The sequence below is a fragment of the Gambusia affinis genome, linkage group LG08, assembly GCF_019740435.1.
Source record: "Gambusia affinis linkage group LG08, SWU_Gaff_1.0, whole genome shotgun sequence".
In the NCBI taxonomy this organism is placed as follows: Eukaryota; Metazoa; Chordata; class Actinopteri; order Cyprinodontiformes; family Poeciliidae; genus Gambusia; species Gambusia affinis.
In genome coordinates this window covers 11,941,319-11,961,545 of record NC_057875.1, presented here as the reverse complement: position 1 = coordinate 11,961,545, position 20,227 = coordinate 11,941,319, and the positions used below count along the sequence as shown (strand labels likewise).

The 20,227-nt window shown below is 37.0% G+C and overlaps 2 protein-coding genes and 1 long non-coding RNA gene across 4 annotated transcripts; 1 reads left to right on the top strand and 2 right to left on the bottom strand.

The window, feature by feature from the left end:
* Nucleotides 1-2,262: 2,262 nt before the first annotated feature.
* Nucleotides 2,263-9,364, bottom strand: neto2b (neuropilin (NRP) and tolloid (TLL)-like 2b). Of its 2 annotated transcripts, XM_044124482.1 has the most exons (12): nt 9,066-9,364; nt 7,922-7,978; nt 7,665-7,823; nt 6,620-6,868; nt 6,461-6,508; nt 6,208-6,335; nt 5,846-5,947; nt 5,465-5,591; nt 4,343-4,456; nt 3,635-3,765; nt 3,006-3,098; nt 2,263-2,909 (listed from the first exon to the last, which is right to left on the bottom strand). In XM_044124482.1, exons 1-12 carry the CDS (start codon nt 9,073-9,075, stop codon nt 2,457-2,459), a joined length of 1,671 nt encoding a protein of 556 aa, XP_043980417.1. In that variant the 5' UTR covers nt 9,076-9,364; the 3' UTR covers nt 2,263-2,456. The 2 variants fall into 2 exon arrangements, with proteins under 2 accessions (XP_043980417.1, XP_043980416.1); XM_044124481.1 differs by lacking the exon at nt 9,066-9,364 and having other exon boundaries at nt 7,922-8,266.
* A 5,904-nt stretch (nt 9,365-15,268) lies between these two features.
* Nucleotides 15,269-17,813, bottom strand: LOC122835610. The gene is made up of 3 exons (XR_006371333.1): nt 17,733-17,813; nt 16,899-16,943; nt 15,269-16,281 (listed from the first exon to the last, which is right to left on the bottom strand). It is a non-coding gene; the product is annotated as an uncharacterized LOC122835610 (long non-coding RNA).
* A 21-nt stretch (nt 17,814-17,834) lies between these two features.
* On the top strand, nt 17,835-20,076 carry LOC122835609 (proteoglycan 4-like). The gene is made up of 2 exons (XM_044124777.1): nt 17,835-17,958; nt 18,548-20,076. Exon 2 carries the CDS (start codon nt 18,555-18,557, stop codon nt 19,422-19,424), a length of 870 nt encoding a protein of 289 aa, XP_043980712.1. The 5' UTR covers nt 17,835-17,958; nt 18,548-18,554; the 3' UTR covers nt 19,425-20,076.
* The last annotated feature ends 151 nt before the right edge of the window (nt 20,077-20,227 follow it).

Sequence of the window (20,227 nt, the reverse complement as noted above, 5' to 3'; positions counted from 1 at the left end):
CAACTCCACCCTAGAACTGGCAAAGTAGCTGCTAAAAAACATAGACACAGTCAAATATTAGAAATAGTTACATGGCCAAAACATGACTGTTAGATCATCTGCTATTAATATTGACCATGACAAACATAACTTTGCCAATGATTCATTTTTTGCCAATATCAAAGTTAACAAGAAGCAAACTCTCCTGACTTGTAGCTGATGGGTGTGTTCACATGCTGAGACAAATGCAGGTTTTATGGCCATCAATAATTTACAACATTGTTGCTTAAACATTTACCAGCTACACTGAAATAAAACAGTGTTTTTAGCAGGTGATCAACTTTCACAAAAGGTTGTGGCTTTGCTTCTCTCCTCTGCATTGCAAACGCTCCTTTTGAGTATTTTTGTCTAAAATAACACGACTGAGTATTAAAGAATATTGTCAATAGATCTGATATAAAGATTTATGAAGATTAAAACTTTATTAGTGTCAGCCAAACTCACATTTCAATTAAAGACTGGCTTCTTATTTATGTCAAAGACATTGTTTGCCTCAAGGCAAAAGAGTAAAAATACCTTCTACATGATCAGCTGAAACTTCTGATAAGTACTTCAACTAGTGTATGTTTACTAATAACATCTTCAAAGATATCCCTCCCTGGTATGAGAAGTTACCGAGGGCAACAGCAAAATCACAGTTTTCTTTTGTTTTTCAGATTTAATAAACACCCTAAACAGTTTTGAGCAGTAAATTTGCTGAGAAAAGGTTGCTCTACTCTTCATCAAGTACAAAGCTGATCTTTTCTCAGAACCAAATTGTTGAGTAATTTTTCTGCTGTAAAAGGTCATATAGTTGCAGTGGATGTACCTGTTGACCTCGTTTTGCTTTCAACTATTATATAACGTTCCACTGATTCAATGCTTATTCATGGGCACTTGAATACAGACAAAGAGTTCCAAAGTGTCCGATAGATCATCTTCTTACTGTTGATAACTCCATGGAGTTTTTTTTTTTAAATAACATTTTTATTTATAAAATTAATGTTGGTAAAAATCTTCAACACACTAGTGATTCTTGGGCACAACAGACCAAAGGTCAAAACTTTATATAATAAAGAGCAGACATAAAAGCACTAAATGTTTTATAAACCGATGCCAATGCCCTAAATGTCAGATGAAAACGATCCTAGAATGGTCATGTCATCAATAAAGAACAATAAAAATGTTCTATTTTTTTAATTCTTACACTTCCTGTTCAAAATTGACCAAAACAATGATACAAAGTCTAACTCAAGGTAATTTCTGGATTTTGGATTCATTTTGATTATTCCTACTAAATTGTTAAATGATCTTTTCTCACATGTGGAATGGCATAAATTCAAACTGTGTCAGTCATGAAATGAGAAATATATAACACAAGTTTATAGTGTTTTGAAAAAGGTTTGTATGCCAGTGGGATATCTAACACACTAGGTCAAATACTTTTGTGGGGTAAATTCCGGTTATCATACCTGTAAACACACTTGTTTACAAGAAACCAGATCAAAACACTTGTCAGTACTGGGAAGAACCACTTTTGGATCATTTATGTTGATGGCTCAAATAAAAACTGTGAGGTATTTGTCCATTAAAATGACACTTTCTGTTGAAGCATTTCAACATCCTAAACACACTTGTCAAAAAAGAGAGATAGAATGCATCTCAATGTGTGAAAACTAAGAAACCTCAATATTTCCACACATGGGTTTTACAAGTCATGAGGTCTATACAAAAGCATCTATAATTACTTTAGAATAATCCCGTCTAGGCTTCACTGATCTATATCCTGTACCTTTATGCTTGAGTCACTTTAAAAATATTATAATCCCATAAAACCATTGAAAATGCTCTGTTTAGTGTTTTTACATAAAGGTTTCATAAATCTTGAAACCTGTTCAGTTTTAATATTCCATTCTAATCAGTCTAAATGTTTAATATGATGTGGAAAGTTAAATTAAATGCAAAACAAATCTTACAAAACAACACAAATAGTGCTTTGATTCAAAATCAAATTAGGAAGCCACCAAACAACATTATCTTCTGACAGAGGTTACTCAATCCACATCATATGGGGGCACCATTTCCAGGATTAAGCATGCAAATTACAAATACAAAAACTATTTTTCAGGCAAAACCTCTTCAAAGGTGAACCTTTGTGGTTTACCTCTGGCTGGGCAGAAAGACACAACAAACACATCAGAAACAGTCATTGACTGTTTCCTCTTCCAGAAAGATTCGCCAGTCCCTGTGAAACTTAGTACATAAGTTTCATATTAACATGCCCTTTACATAAACACTGTGCCGTAACCTTAATGAAATAAGACAAGTACAATGGCAAACAAGCTTGTTCTGCTTTTATCTTTATGTTTTATTCACATCAGCACAAAATTGTTTCTAAATCCCTATCATTTGTAAAGCGCTGACCTTTGTTTCTCACGTTAAAAGTCCATGGAATGAGATCTTTGTTGAGTCATGTCATATTTTCCCCTTCGGCTTCCTGCTCTTCTGACATACAGATCATACCTCCCCTCCTCCTCCTCTTCCTCGTCATCTTCTTCCATAACTCTGTCCTGCTGCCACAGCACTCGATCCCTGATAGCAGGGTGGCTCTGCATTCGGCTCTGTCTTAAACTGGGCCAGCTCTTCTTCCGCAAACTGTTGTTTATGCCCCTGAAAGGAGGCGCAGCGGTCTGGCTGTCCCTTCTGAACGAGGGGAGCTCCAAGGACGTCTTCCCCAAGACATTTGAACTGTGGCTGGGTTTGATGGAATTGATAGATCCCTGCGAACCGCAGTGATGTTCGTGAACACAACGAGAGCCTGATGAAGATCTCCTCAGAGCCTGGAGGGACAGAAGTTCCTCTGAAAGATTCCTCAAGTCTCCAGACAGCTCCTAAAAAAGCAATAAAAAGATCAGGCAAATTGTTTTAATATGCATATAAAGAAAATTATATGTATGTTGGTAAGTGATGAAAGTTATGAAGTTAACCTTGTCTCTGATAGAAAACAGCTCATAGTGCTGCGGGTCAAACATCTTCTGGAGGTGAGGATGTTGGAACAGTTTTTTCTTACGTATCACGACCTTGAAAATATGATCAAAAACAGTTCATACATGCAGTTGTGGTTGAAAGAAAGTACACCCTCTTTCAGTTCTAGGTCTTCATGTATCAGGACATAATTGTAATAATCAAGTCTATAAAACTGTTTAAATCACACATCAAACTTCAAAAACACAACAAATTCTACAATGTCATTACTTATGACAGATCAAAAGGAAAAGATGTGTATGTGTGAGAAAAAATAAGCACACTCCTTAATCCAACAGTACTCCTTTGATGGCAAAAACTTGAAGAAGCATTTTCTTTCTGTGACATCTGTGATTATTGTTTGGAAGTCAGAGGCAGAAACACTTTTCAAACATACATCTTTTCCATTTTGCTGTCTGAACAACAATAATTTGGTTTTAACACACAGCTGTATTGTTGTGCATTTCTATTGTGCAAATGATGACAAGATAAGACGAGTTTTGAAGTTAGATTAGAATTGATTTACAGCCTGGATAATTTTTATTTTGTCCTGATTTGAAAAGCTCTATGAAAGACAGACGGTTTTGATTACCTTTTTACGTGGTTGTTTGACTTGCACCATTATGGAGAAGATGAGGAGTAACATCACCACCCCGGTGGAAATGCAGATGATTGTTCCCTGAGTCTTTGTGATTTGAAGGAAAGCAACTTTGTTCTTTTTCTCTGAAATGTAGACATGAAGGAATATGTAAAGTCAAGAAGAACAAACTGCTGTCATTAACTTGTTACCACAGTTTATACCAGCCTCCTAGCCAGTATCAATTTGGAATCTTAGTTGAATAAAAATGCAGAAATCTGCAGTAAATCTCACCTTAACAGGAGTTCTCTGCTTAAAGTCATGGTAAAAAGAAAATTGAAATTCTAGTGTTTTACATATTTTGTGGGCTTAGTTTTTCCACATACATTCATATTGTTTTCTTAATTTGATAAATATTCTAACTCTGGAATCTTCTCTGAGTGGTTTAGTACATATAAAGTTAGATTGAAATGACCCAGAAAATCTTTGTTGTTTTTAGATGTAAACATGCCAAGATAAGCTTCTGAGATTCCCACAGAGAGGAATTTTCAACAAAACAAAAATCCCACTATTTGTTGTTCTGTGGATTCAGTGGACAATTTTTCACACAACTCTGGCATCTTGATGTTAGCACAGCAGAGAAGTACAGGCATGACATGACAGCAGTATCTGTCAAACAGCACAAGCAATGTTTCTGGCCGTGTTTTGGCAGAACCGTGGTACCTTGGCAGTTGTTTTCATCCCAGGGGAAGACACAGTTTTGTACGCCGTTGCACACCAGAGAGTTGTTGATGCACATGTTGCTGTGACAAAAGAATGCTCCGCCCATACAGGGAGCTAAAACACAGACACAGTGGTGTTGAAAGGGACTATGCAGACCAGCCAGTTATAGACAGTTTATTCAGGTTCAGCTGTACTTGGAAAGAGCATCTGTCATGTAGAAAATTTTGGACACTTAAAACACTTACTGTAATATTCAGTACTTTTAAAAGAAATGCTCAGATAGCTGTTTAATTGCTTTTCTTTATCACTTAAAAAAAAGTTATATAATTACAGGTAAACACATAGGCTTGACCATGTTTTACTCAGTAAACAAACTACTTTTTGATATATTTTGTAAGGAAAAATTAACGATGATGCTTTGATTCTCACTTTCAGCAGGGAGATGTTTAAAAGTGTGGTTTTTGCATGTGCAGCCCATTTTATAATTTAACGGGGATATTTCAGGTCACTGTAATGTGTAAGGGTTCAGTTCTACTTCAGCTTCAATATGTTTACATCCGCTCTTATATTTTTCTCAAACAACCTCAGGCAGATTTATTGGTGGGTTATATGAGGGGGAGTTGGTCTGGTTATGGGGCAGTAAAGCATCCCCAAACCATGACACTTCCAGGTCTTTGTTCCACAGCTGGTTTGGGGTTCAAATAGGATTTCATTTAAAATATAGGTTAACTGAATTACCTATGTATAGTTTTTAGGTTTTATTTATAATTTGTTGGTTTTAAAATGTTTTGTGTTTTTTTTTCAGTTTTAAAAGTTTACATTACTGAAATCTCCCTCTCGATATCTATATATGTCCAAATATATTAGAAAAACAGACTGCTGTGGGGTGTACTAATTTCAAACATGATTATATGTAACTCCTTCTTAATCGTAAACTAAAGACCAGATGGTCTGAGGTTTTAGTAATATTAAACTTAACTTCACTCTAACACACTGTGATTTAATGTAACCACATGAGTGCATTGTTACAGATCTAATAGTCTGAATACATCGAACTGCTCCTTAAGCTGAATGGGAAAAAATGGAAAGAGAGGCAAATATTAATGTGAAGGAGGAACTTACGGTCAGAGAAAACTGTGAACAGCATCTTGAAGCGGCTTAGACGGCTTGTTTCATCCGCCCACATCCTCACCACTCCGAAACCAGTCTCCAGCATGATGTCATTAGCAACTGTACTACAAAACTTGGCCTGTAAGAAACCGCATAGCACTTTCATCAAAATACATAGTGTGCAGATTGATGAGCTTAAACATTGAGAGTGGTAGGAGTACCCAATTTTGATGTACTTAATGAATTAAAAAAATATCGATTTTTCCAGAATTATACCAGCTAGTGATTAGAGTCAATCAAAATAATAATAATAAAAAAGCTGATTCCACTCTCTGGCCAATTGATGGGTGCGTCTCTGTTTAAATTTTGCTAAAATGTTAGACAGGGTATTACCTTGAGGTCCTCAATGGCACTACTGCCATCATAAACAGCCACAAAATTCTTCTTACATTCATTAGAGTTTTCCATCTGATATTCCAAGAATTTCAGGTAAATCTGAAAGAAATTTATAAAGGAGAAAAATTTGTGGGATTGCTACTTTTTAAGATTATATGGTGTCACAACATGTAAATCTTGTTAATTTAGCAACAGAAAATGCTGGAATAAAATACGCAATGGCTGGAGACTCATTATTCTGTAGATAAATCCCATTTCTTTATCTCACACCAATTTATACATACAGCCTCGTCCCTATTTCTATATGTTTAGAAGAAGCGCTTATTTAGGAGATAATTGATGATTGCCACATGCCTTACCCTGCTCTTCATTGGGGCTTGTATGGTCCAGATGCAGTCCACTGCCTGGTCCGGCATCACTTTGTTCTCCTCCTCAACCTGGTGGGAGCGGATCACGCCGTCAAACCCAGTTAGCTCAAACTGACAATCTGAACCACAGCAGACACAAAACATAATCAAGGAGCAAAAAAAGAGGTAAGCAGACGTAATCTAACTTTTTCAGGACATTGACTGACAGCCTGATCTAAGGAGTTATGACTTGTGGTTGACCTACCTGGGATGGGGTTTAAAAGTCCTCCTACATGGAGATGAAATTCAGGATCTTTGCAGAAAATTACAAAAACAGAGTTTTTTTTTATGCATAAAAAAATAAGTAAATAAAAATGAAGTTTCTGTAAGAAATAACCAAACCGACTTTATGCATTTCATTCACCTGCAGTAAACATATACTGGACCTGGAATCCTTTCCCCTCAAGCTCATCATCACTGTAGAATCGGATCCACATGAAGCGCCCGCTGGAGAGGATCCGGCCAGGATTGGCTGTGCCGCAGTAACGATTGATGAGTCTTGAGAAGCTGAAGGGACCGTCCCTCACCTCAATGTGGTCGAACCGACACTCAAAAGACGCTTCAATTTGGAAGATTTTGCTAAACTGCAACTCTATCCTCTGACGAGGAAGGGCTGCAGAAACATGAGCAGTGTGTTATTTTTTCTGCATCAAACCGCCATCCATGATTTAGCATTATTAATAAAACAGCGCATTGAAAGAACAATCAAAACTGGATGTAAACTACCTTGCTTGCCAGAACAGATACAATGTAACCTATATATACAAAGGAATGTAAACAAGTGAAGTGAAAGACTATGACATGAGCAAATGAAGTTCAGGCTCATTAATCAATAAAAACATGCCCAGAATACACTTAAATAAAAATCAACAATGGATCTAAAAATTGTACACGCCGTGGTTAAATTGTACATTTTTGCTACATAAAACAACAGAGGCCAAAACAAAATCATTTCTACACTTCTTCCACTTGATGTGACATTTATCCTGTACAATTTCTCTAAAAATGCAAATCAAGATTTCAGATTTCTCTCAGATTTAGTTCTGCACTCTGATTGGCCAGACAATGATAATATTGAATGTGTGGATTCACTATTATGTTGACAAAAAACAAAAGCTCACTTTATCTTCTGTTTTTAGGGAAACAGAAGAGACTTGAAAAGCTTTTAACCAATACTGAGTCTTTTCCTGAGTCTTGTTTTTTAACCTAATTTCTCTTCCCACATGTGGAGAATCCAGCAACTTGTTGCTGTGTGTAAATACAACTTAAACTGCTCTAAACTTGCGCAGCTTCCTCAGTGTTATTGTTGCCAAGTTTCTTTCTTATGTGTCTTCATAGGTTTGTAATGACTTTGTAATAACTCTGGTGTACCACATTTTCTTGTGGTGTTTCTTTTACTGAGTTATTACCTTCCAGTACATAAAGGCACTCCTTGTTTGGAGGGTACGTATTTGGGTAGTTTGGGGAGCTGAAGCTTCCACCATCTGATTTCCGAACCCAGGTCCCGCAGTGACGGTTGTTCCTCGACTGCTCAGGGGGTCGGCTTCCTTTAGGGCCTGCACCTCCATCTACAAATGACACAAACTTCTTCAGTCGGTTGGCAATGTGTACACAGTTGTGCAGTCCTGTTAAAGAGAATAAAAGTCAATGAGAAGACAAAAATTACCTTTAATCCTCTGTGCAAGAGAAAATCCCTCTTTGGTGAATAGGAGGAATATCCAGACTGTACGAGAAGCCATCGGCACACGATGCCACAGTGAGGAGGGGAACAATCAAGGAATAAGAGAAGGATAGAGAGAGCTTAGCAGGATTTGCTTTCCCATGGTTGTTGTCTTGGTGCATCTAGTAGAATCTCTTGATGTATAAAAGAGGTCAGAGGTAAGGAGTTCAAAATCCCGCATGGAGAGTAAGACCTTGATGCTGTAACCATCTGTTTGCTTTCTCAGCTCTATCGTTTGCCAACATCCTTTTGTGTGTGTGTTTTTTTCCTTCAGTTTGCTTTAGAGCTTAAATGAAGCGTAAAACCGTTGACAATCTGCCACCTTTGATTTAGTGCAGGGGTATCGCATAGTAAACAGAGAAATCACGTGGAATAATTCAAACACTGCACTTTATAATAAAATGAAACCTAAGCAGGTAATTTTGCTACTGACCAAAAGTTACTGAAAAGCCCTTTGAATATCTTGAGCAAAGTCATCTGATCTTATTTTACTTTTAATGTGAAAAAAATTCAAAAATATTTGCTATAAGCTTTAAACCTCTTTTTACTGACAACATTACGATGGTGCATGATTATACATATTTTTAAATCAGTTTTCTTGTTTCTTAATATTCACTTTAATGCTGCCATGTGCTGCACCACTTAAATGAGCACAAATGTAATTAAAAATATGAATAAAATGATAATAACTGTAAATACAGTGATAATAGAATAAGGAATGTCATTATAATGCCTTTACACTTGATCATAATGTAAATCCAAAGTTTTAACTCAGCTAAAATAAGAAAAAATCAATTAACACTAGACTTAAAAAAAATACATTCTTTCTCTTTTTAAAGCAAACAAGCAGTGCTAAACCACTTTTAGATCAGGACATGCAAAACGTTAAATAAGTGAATCTAAGAAGCTTAAACTAGATGCCATGTGACCAGTGGACTTGTACTGCTAATGGCAGATATAGGATTGTGAACAACATAATATATGTCTAAAAAGAAATCTGTCGGATTAAAGACGCCCCTGCCACTCTGTAATCCACCTCAATCGCTAGAGCAAGACAGCATATCAAAGAAAACAGATTGATCTCACTCACCTGCATGCATATTTTAGCTGGACTTTATTTTCAAACTCTACCAACTGCGTGTCCCACACATCCCCTTTTAAGTCTGGGCTTCAGATTAGCGCATGGTGACATTGCTATTTTCAAGATCCGGTTTCCACATTTTCATCAGAGTGAGAAAACCTTGGGTGAAAAAAACGTCGGAAAAAGTTTGGATTCATAATCGGCATTCCCTGACATAACAGGTTTCCAGGGTAAACTGACAAAGCTCAGCTTCCTGCTCTCCTATAAACTGATGATCCCTCTGCAGAGGCAGGAGGCTTTAAGTCTGAGCTCAGTTGGCGCTGGATGAGGGACATGATGATTGCGCATGTGCCTCATCATAGCAGTGTTATAAGTTATTTGATAACACAGCCATGTCCTGCTTTGGGTTAGTTATTTAAGCTGGGAATTCCCTTTTGCAAGTATTTAGTTGAGTCATTCGCAGGAAGGAAAGGCATTTTCACTGTTTTTTAAAATTAAAAGCAAACAAAAGCACCCGTTTCTAAGAAACTTTAATTTGGACCATTGAAATGACCTATTTGGGTCAGTTTTGTTGAGCACAATGAATATGTAAGGAGACTGATAGATTTACACAAGTTGGAAAAGACTTTTGAGGACATTTCTGGACAACTAAAGATTTTAGTATCATCAGCTGAAACTGTAAGTACAAGTAATGTGAATATCAACCCAACTTGTGCCAAAGAAGATTCTGAATTGTCACATTTAAATCAAATTAAACTGATTTGGGGGTTTTGTCTTAACTATCTAATACATACTCCAACTTCTGACTGACCCCCAGCCCAGAGGGTCAGATCAGTCATTGTCTCAACAGGAGAATTACAAGCTGTGCTGCATCATGTGTGACAGTATAATGGAGTGGGACAAAAAAAACTTTCTTAGAATCAGGACAGCTGTTGCTTGACAGTCTCGCCATGTCAACAGATTGTTCAAACTGAGATCCTGCCACTTAGTAGGATCCAAATAAAATTAATTAATTTGATGTGACTTCTATGGGACTAGCAGTTTTTCTCTGTGCATCTTACCTTAGTTTCAGCTATTTTGGCAAGAGTTTCCATCTTCCACATGGTGGAGCGTCTTCCAACATCCCATTTTTCTGCTCTTTCTTCTCACGTCTTAATCCTTCAGATTTTATTGTCGTTGAGCAAAAGATGTTACTGTGTAGATTATGTCAAAACTAATGACTCTTATGTATGTGATCTGGGCAGTGTTTAAATGCATAAAAAAACAGCATAGCTGCAAATAAGCAAGTTGTTTATTTGTGCAGTCAATGTGTAATTTACATTTTACTTTTATATTTCTTGGAGGACCTTCAAAGCTGTTTGCTAAAAACACATTATCCACATGAACTTACACTTGAAATTTACTCATCACCATTGATGATTCTTAGCATAATACCCAGCTTAGAGTTCAGAGCTGAGCTGTCCCAGGAGGTCAAGCCCTGAGAGTTAACACAAATATCCGATTCTTGGACAGATGCAGACATATCATGAGGCAGGACGAGCTGCTGCTAAACTCTGTTCTTATCTCCGGCCCATATGACAATAGATTACACAAAGACAGGAAATAACTGACCTCATAAAACAAATGCGAGCCCTTCAAGCATCTTATACTCCGGTCTATCAACCACACTGATTTTTACAGATGTGTCATAAAGCTACACATGGGACTCATTTTGAACTTTTTGTCCCCCTCACAACACAGCAGATTAGAAAAAGTTATACAAGAAACTGACCCCATTAGACAAATATCAGAAAGAGAATCTTGTGGTGTAAGCCTTGACAAGGACTTTAAAGTAAAATCACTGGTGGGATAAGGTTTTCTTGTACATAGATATTTGAGATTACAGCCCCCTGATTTAACTGTAATCCCATGCTTGTGTCTTTAAATTCACAACGTTTCTTCATCGGATCTGTTTATGCTCAATTCCAGTTGCAGGGGTCGAGCTATTTCTTCTACGTAGAAAAAATATCCTACACTTATTGGCCACTTTATTTGGTACACTTGTTTAATTTCAACCAACCAAATGGCAGCAACAAAATGTATGTAAGGTATTCGCTGAAGTTCAAACTGAGCATTTGCATGAGGAAGAAAGGAGATTTAAGTGACTAAGAACTAATATAAATGTTTGGGAAATTGATAATCTACAGGAATTTTCCAATGGTCAGAAAAAGAGGAAAATATACAAAAAGACAAGACAACCAATGGAATATGATTTTTTAAAGGTTGCATTAAAACATGGACAGGTTTACTTCAAGACGCAGCTTTCACAATTAAGCGGGTAAAAAAAAAAGTCCTTTTCCTTACGTAGCTGTTAAGTTATTTGTCCTGTTGTCTTTGTAATATTTTGTCTTCATACTAGCACCAACATCCAACAACATGATTTTGGATTTTATACATATTTACTGGCACAGATAAAATGATTTTTTTTATCTGTGCCAACTGGAAAACCTTCAATGAATCAAACTCTTTCTAAGCTGGTGCTCTTCTGCACCATATGGCCAATCGCAATGTGGCTTTCCGATTTTCTAGTTTTCTGAGACAGATGGGCAATGATAATGACACTTACTCACAGCAGGAATAGGTCTGTTGCAATAACTCTAAGATCAAGGTACCAGAAGCACAGATTAGATTCAGAATGAACAAGGTAAAATGTATGCCTGAACTCTGCTAATGAACTTCTAATTTCCAGTAAAAAAAAAACATATAAATGTTTGCAGAGTTGCATGTTTAACTTTTTGAGTTTCATTCCAGTTCTTAAACATTGTGACAGTAACATAAGATGTGTGATAAAGAAAACTGTCATACTGATGCTCTTATATAAGTAACTTGAAGACTTTTTGGTCATGTTTGAGCTGAAATTCAGCAAGCAATAAAAGCAGCGACAAGATTTATGCCATTAGTGCACAGAAATCTTCTTACAGCCTGATCTTTGGATGTGGCAGGAAGCCTGGAGGAGGATGAGTCCCATGCTAAACTCAGTTCTCCACAGATGGATTTTTTAATGTATTGATTTTTATTTTTTATTTTTCGCTTTGTGCTTAGTGTGTATTAGATTTTCTGTTTTATTTTTATTGTTTTAATAGAAGGTGTTTGTTTGCTTTTGTTTATTTTTCAACGGAATGCAACTTTGCACATGTCAAGCTACTCTGGTAAATAGTCATGTGTGATCTGTGGTTCAGTTGGTAAGAGCTATCTGCTGTAAATAGTAACACAGATGTCGTGAGAGATTCTGAGGATTTTTGTTCCAGTTGTATTTACCAGTTAAAGCCACTGATTATTTGTGGTTCCTAAAATGCACTAGACTCAAAAGCTTTAGGGGAAATTGCATTGTTGCGTGTAACACGCTGGCTGACTTGAGAGTTCTTTTTTTCTCACCCTTCTTTTCCCGTTTTTTAATTTAGTCAAATATACAAAGCTGCTCTTTGCAATCAAGTTCTAAGCACTTGGCGTTGGAGCTTAAGAGAGATAATTAAAAGGGCCAAGTACAAGATGGCAGCCCTGTGTGCAGAGTGACAGAAAGTGAAAATCTGATACAGAACTGCTGGAGACTTGGAGATTAAGTCTGCAGCACTTTGTTTTTCAATGTAAAATAAATGAATGATGTATTTTAAGATATATTGTCAATTTAATTTAAAAAAAACAAACAAATTATTTAAATTTCTTCATTAAATGCTATTAAATTAAAAATATCATAAATTTTACATGTATTTATTTATTTATTTATTTATTTATTTAGTTATTTATTTATTTATTTTTCCTCAAAGAGCAAAAAACTATAATCCATAATCCATAAACTATAATCCTGAAAAAACTATGGCTCAGCCAGTTTCGTGGTAGTGTTTGAGTGTTCCTGATCACAAGGCGGCGGTAACAAGTTGCTATGCACGGAATCCAACTGTGAGTGGCGCTAAGGAGACTATTTGTCTCATTTTTAAACAACAGAACACGTTATCAGATTTTTTTTCACAGGCAGAAATATAATGGTGGTCTGACCAATCTTGAATGTAGATTCTGAAACTGGAAAGAGGCTGTGCCCTGTATAGCGACAAAACATGGCGGAAAGACAGCGGGCGCTCCCTTCGTGGATGGCAAAGAAAGAGGTTAAAGTGAAAGAAAAGACGCCATTGAAGAGTCAGAGAAAAAGAAGAGCTCCAAGGTAGCGAAAAAGAAAACAATAGTTCGCCAGTTTTAGGATTCAGTTGTGGTTAATGGTCGCTTGTCCAACTAACAGCTACGTACTGGTTTGTCCTCAGAGCTACGTTTTACTGTATGAACGAGGCGGAGCTGGTAGAAGCTGCTGTTTCATTTCTCACCCAGAGTTCCTACGAGGACGCAACGTTCCCGCTTCGCCAGAAGGTGGCCCTGTTTTGCATGATTTTCTTTCCTTCTCTTAACTTCTAATTTTGATGCCCAAATTTGTTAAAACGGGTGTATCACCTACAAAAGGAAGTTACTGCTGATTTATAAAAAATTAAAACAGATATATTTAGAGAGGAAAAATATAAACTATACAACAATAACAACATTTAAACAAAACCAAAATATTATTTGGTGAGTTCTCCTCATTTTTGTGAGGAGAACTTTCAGATAATGTCTTCATCAGAAATGTATTAATATTTGGTGGTAGGTTGTGAGCTGTGTAAATGTGAAGATGAAGTTGCACATAGCTTAATATAGTGACTTAATTCATGTTTTTCAAATGTAATTTTGTGTTGGTGATTTATTTCTTTTTTTTGTGCCAAGATTACTTTTGGCAAAAATCGATTTAGGACAATATTTTAGAAAGGTAACAAAATGTCTGTTGGAATATGCGAGCCAATCAGTACAACATTATGAACTCTGGCAGGTTGCGTGAATAACACTGACGATCTCTGTTCATAGCTGGGAAATATTAGAAATCAAGCTAGCATTATGTCTTCAAAGTTGGTGAGGAAAATGGGAAACAATTGACATGAGTTTACCAACGGCCAAATTGACGACTGCGTCAAAACATCTCAAAAGTTATAGTTTTGGTGACATGTTTCCAGTCATTGTTAAATAGCGGACCAAGTGAAGAACAATTATGAACGAGGAACAGGGTGGTGGGTGACCAAGGTTCACTGATGCACATAGGCCGTGAAGATGTGACCATCTGAACTGGATCAAGGGAAGAAAGCAACGTGGTCTGATGAATCATGCTCTCTTCGTTTGTGTGCATAGTTTATTCAGAAACAAGGCAGAATATCACTTTGACATGTACCTCCCTCCCTCTGAAATACAGATTGAAGGAGAAGCAAATCCCACCTCCAGAAAGGAAGTAGACCCAGGCACTTTGGAGATAAAGTCAAAGCCAGTGACGACGCCTTTAGAGGAAGAGTCCTCAGACTGCTGTGATGACCTGGAAATGACATACGTTTCAGAAACAGACTTGGACATTGCAGAGGTGGAAACTGTGCCCTACTGCAGGAACCCACAGCATTCTGAACCCGAAGGAGCGAGATCAGCCTCTGCCCAAGGTCGTCTGGGCAGGTCACCCAACAACAATTTGAAAGCTGAGAAAGAAAGTGCGCAACTGTCGACGGCAGCAGAGGAAGACGATGCTTTACAGCTTGTACGAGAAATATTTTTCAGCTGACTGAATATGTTTTTAAAAGCGGTTTTAGGAAAATTTTAAGTATTTTATACCTCAGCTAAATTACTTAATTTAAGACATGACACCAAATGTAGTTATTAAAATATTAGTCCATCCAATAACTGACATGTACATCACAGCAGTGGACAAATCTCAAATGTGTCCCTCTTTGAACTATAATGTCATTGAATTTGTAGGATGTAAAGCTGTGATCTGATCACTAAGAATGAATTTTCATGTCAGGTCTGAACTGTCATTGTTCACGTACATCCAGATCTGCCAGGTAAAAGTCTAAAACATGTCATACATGACTGTTTAAGTCAAATATAAACCATTAGAAATGCACATTTCTAATTATTTGTATTTTAATTGCTTTTCTAACCATTAGCAATGCTAATAAATCAAATTTTGACTATGTTTCCCACTAGTTCTTGAGATTATTTTTAAGAAGCCAACATGTCAATCTTCCACAGTACATTCATTCCCCATAAACCTTTAATATTATTATGTCGTAACAGTAAACTTCAAAGTATTTTATTGAGATTGTATGTGATCTCAATAGTACACATTGAGATCAATATGTAGCCAGTACAACAGTAGCCAGTAACAGCTACCGGCTACAACACCAGTAGGTATTAACTTAAGTGGTGCAGCGTAGTTGTTATGACTGTAATAAAGCGTTAGAAACAAAGTTGGAGCCTGACAACGTACTTCAGGAGATTTTTTTCTTTTATAAACACAGTTTATGACATTTAACATTTGCAGGTATAATACTGATAATGGCTTTGATTTATTGTCACATTTTCATTCTTACATTCTTATCCTCTTACAAATTAGTTTGTCCAGACATTTCATTGGTACAGCAGTAAAAACAAACTTGATCTACTAAAGTACATCATATCAAGCACAGGTAATAATATACATCAGCAAAATGATTTTAACACAGACAACACAAATGAAATAAACTTAACCTTGTGGTCCTGTGGAATCTGGTGCAGCATGAATCCATTTATTTCCAGTCAGAAGTCAGCTTCTGTCCTAAAACCCTCGTAAGTACAGTTGTGACAATCAACTGTACCTCCACACCAACACACAAATAAAACCAAAGTGTCATGTCTTTCCAACTCAAATAGGAGTGAAAATATGCCAAAAACATAATGATGCCTCCCAGAGTGAGCAGGGCTGATGCTGCCTGGCAGACCATGCCGCACTGGAGTGTTGTTCTGTCTTTGGCGTAAGCAGCTAACAGCATGCAGAGCAACGAAAAGGCCACAAGCACGATTGGAACATAAAAACACAGAGCGAGCATCGCTTCAATACCGTACATTTTCTGACCAGAGTGACCTGACCATCCCCTTTGACTACAAATTAGTTCACCATATTGATTGTTTTCACAAAAGATTACAGGACCAATGAGGACTTCATTGGAGTGGATAAAGACACCATGAAAGTGCAGCAGCAAGACTTGAAGGAGGATGACCAGGAGCAGCACAGAAATCCCAATAGAGTTTAATCCTGGACTCCTTACTGAAAGACCAGCCATGTGGAACGGCTCTGCACGCTGGATCTGTAAACCTAATATAAATATTGACAAAAAAAAAAATATCTAATGACAGGAGGCACTTAAAACAATAAGGAAGAATATTATCACCTTTCTAAAATAATTGACTAAGTAATTTTTTTGGTGGTGGTGATTTATTTTTTTTTTATTTTTCTCACAGTTTCTTTCCTCAAAAAAGAGGTAGCAATATGCAGTAGTTAACTAGGACACCACTGCAGTTCATAAAATGCCAAATGGGCAAGCCTGAAATGGTAAATTTGAAAATCGAGATACATTGCACTTGTAAATAGAAAATTTGAGTGTAATAATTAAAAAGACTATTTTCTTGTGTCATTATGTAAGGGGCTAAAATGTCAGGTTTGCACAGTGCCTTGTGTGAGACTTATTTTCCTTAAACCTTTTATTGTCATGCTTTGATGTATTTTAATGGAAATGTAAATGATTTGTCAACCCAAAGTGGTGTATTTTCATGACATGAAAAGAAATTACGAACTATATACATAGTAGTTCGTGGCTTTCAAGATTTTGAAATTTTGGTCTTCATATAGACTTATCTGCAAATCTAAAACCTCTAAATAAAATCCAGTTCACATAACTTCCTTCAAATGTCACCTATAAGTAAATTTATCACCTCAGGTCCTCTGAAGACCTCAAAGGTTGGAAATGGCACCCTGGTCTGGGGAGGCAAAAAAGATTTTTTTTTTTTTAGTCTACACACATCAGAAATCCACATAGCAAAGTCCATGCCTAAATTCTATTTAGAATTTATTTAAAGACATGAAAATCACCTCATTCAATACAACTTGAGCTATTTTGGGAAGAATAATAAACAAAAAGGTGCAAAGTTGGTAGAAATATATTACAAATATATACCACAAAACTGTGAACAGTTTAGCTGAGCTCCTTGATTTGATGGGTGTGTTTGACAGATAAAATTATTTCATGGTTATGCTGCAGGAATAAGAACTATAAAATAATTAAATACTCATTTAAATAACTATCTTAATCAGTTTGCATTTTCATGACTTGACACGTTGAGGTAATTGTCAATTAGATCATTTATTTAAACATTAAATATATAGTATCCATATCATAGTAAAGTATTATTTCCAAAAAGTCAATAATTTCTGCTCTATGGCTGTTCCTCAAATATGAAAGTGATAGTTCTCTCATAAGACACACGTCATATGTGGATCAGCTGATCGCGTTTACTTCATAACACAATCACTTTAGAATGTTGTACGTTAATATGCGTTAAAGATAGTTTGTGTTTACTTTAAATCGTTTGGCAATGCTTTATAGATTCTGATTCAACGTATAAATTTGTTATTTTCATGAACAAAATAAAAATGACTATTCCATCAAAAACTGGCCAATTTCCTGAAATAAAATAAAGGTGTTTTTGATCTGTAGGCATAATAAAAGGTTTGGCAAAATTCTCTTGCTGTAGCGTATGTTTACTTACTTTCACTGGAAGAGGGTTCACGCCGAAGTTGTCAAAACTAAGCTCAGTGAGCTGCCTGTGGTTTGAGCGCGCACGCTTTCGCCGCGAACGCGCACGGTTCGGGTTCTGCCCCGCTGGTGCGCGCTTCAACAGGCACTCCGGCGCACGGACTTCTGCTGAGAGCTGAGTGATCATCTGCACTTTGATCAGCTTTAATTTAACTACAACATCAAGGAGTTTGTTAAAGGTTAGTGGAGAATCGTGATGTGGTATGTAAATTAACCAGCACGTTCAAATTAGGCAGTTTTAACAACTATGATTTTATTTAATTTTTTCCCCTATCAAAACGGGAGGCGGGGTCGTCTGAAAAATTCCGTTCTCTGTTCTACTTTATTAAACAAAAATATTAGTGTTTTTTAGTTATCAGTGTCTTAAATAGCCCAATTAAAAGTTTGGGGAACCTGAGGTTGATCGTTCAAATGGGGGAAAATGCAGTTCAAAGTATTTTGGAAAAGTTTAGCCAGAAGGAATTTGCCAATTGTGCCTCAAATGTACTCATGTGGTTGTGAATTCATATTGTGAGTACTTTCAGATAATCTATTAGGTTTTGTTTACTAACTATGACTATATTCAAGCAAGTAAAAAGAAACAAGTAAAAGTTCTCTAGTTAACTAATTCCTGATCACTTTATCATCCGTGTTTCTATTAGATTATTTTTAAGTCTTTCCTTAATCATCAGTTGATAATCTCAGTAAAAGCTGCCTACCAGAAAGTTTTTATTTTCATTATAATAAGTATTTCAAACAATTTCACTCTTATTTTGGCAAATCACACAGGTTCATCATGGGAAACAAGTTCAGCAGAAGGCGAGAAGCCCCTGTCAGCAGTGCTGCTGCTGCAGCAGCCAGTGAACAGAAGCCTGCTGTAGAATCATCGACACCTAAACCAACAGCAGACTCTGCGATAAAACAGGAGGCTGTTAGGACAGAGACTCTAGCTGTGTTGGTAGAAGAACCACCAAAAGATGAATGTGCACCAGAGGGGAAAGAGGAAGAAAGTCCTGTTACCTTGGCCCCAACAGAAGATGCAGAGTCTGAACTACTAGCAAAGGAAACTCCAGCTCCAGTGCAGTTTGAAGCTGTGGTCTCAGACGCCAATCCTCTGGAACCAGAATCGTTCGCACCAGCAAAACCTGAAGCTACAGAGGAAGCTGAAGCTGCTGTCACTTCAAACAGAGAGGATGTTCCAGAACCTGATTCTGCTTTGCAGTCAGAGGCAGACACTGACCTTGTCTCTGAGCCGACGAGACTCAGAGACGAGGATGTGGTGCAGCACAAAGACCAAGAGTCTTTAACTGATCCAGTTCTTTCTTCGCCACCATTGATTGATTTTGGTGTCCCTGATGTGATTTCCTTGCCAACCATCATCCCTCTGGATCCAGATGAGTCACTGAATATGTCAGCAAGTGAGCACAGTGCCACAGCAGAGCCAGAAAAACTCACTTCAGACTTTCTGGAGAAGTCAACAGGGGTGGAGGCTGAAGAGAGTCTGAAGACGCTGGGGAGTGACATCAACGTGGAAAATGTTAGCGAACCCCTGAAAAACTCAGAACTGATCGAAAAGGACCTTCTCAGTGACATCATTCCAAGAGAAGTCAAGATCCCTGGTGACACTTCAATCACAGACATGAGCACATCCATGGAGTTAATGTGAATCCATCAAAGACATCCTTGAAACAAGCAAAAGGAGATTTTATTCTGAAACCATATTCTATACGGATAAAAAAAACACTTTGACTTTCCACCCCAATTGCTCTTAAGACAAATGCCAAATATATCTTTTTAACTGAACCAAAGGAGCTGTGCAACACGTTGGACTTCAATTTTTGCTGCTCTTAATAAATTTAAGTAGCCAGTAGATTTGGCTTTGGGGTGTAAATAGGCACAAAACAGAAGTACATAACGCAAGACAACAGAGGGCTTCCTCTATGCAAACTCACTAAGCAAATATCCAAACCTATTTCCTGCGCATTAAGGAATTAGTGAGAACAGCTTTAAAACAACCTAGTGAGAACCACTGTGTACGAAAGATAAAGTTAATTCCTTTTAAGGAAAATATAGGTGTGTCATTTAGCCATCATAAACCAGCTAACGATGTCTTACCCAAACGACAGATTACAGGACTAGCAAACCAAAATTGACCAGTTTAAAAATTGCAGCACATACCAGGAAAGAACTACCAAGTAACTATTTATGCATTAAAGAAGTAGTGTTTACACTTCCACATATTAGGCTGAATGGAATGATTGTAATTTTTATTCAATAGTGGCTTGCTTGTGAAAATAAAAAGTGCTGTATATCTTCTATGGTCCTGCTGCCCATTTATTTAACAACACATACTGATTTTTGAGCAAATAAACTGGTTAATTACTTTTATTAGTTTCTTAAATGACAGAGATCATCTTGCCACACACTAGTGCGTGCATGTGACACAGGTCAGACATGCTATTCAAATGA

Coding starts and splice junctions, on each gene's coding strand:
- neto2b (XM_044124481.1), bottom strand. CDS start 7,994: ATGGCTTCTCGTACAGTCTGGATATTCCTCCTATTCACCAAAGAGGGA. Junction 6,869..7,664: donor GTGCCTTTATGTACTGGAAG/GTAATAACTCAG, acceptor ATGTTTCTGCAG/CCCTTCCTCGTCAGAGGATA. Junction 6,336..6,460: donor ACTTTTAAACCCCATCCCAG/GTAGGTCAACCA, acceptor GCTGTGGTTCAG/ATTGTCAGTTTGAGCTAACT.
- LOC122835609 (XM_044124777.1), top strand. CDS start 18,555: ATGGGAAACAAGTTCAGCAGAAGGCGAGAAGCCCCTGTCAGCAGTGCT.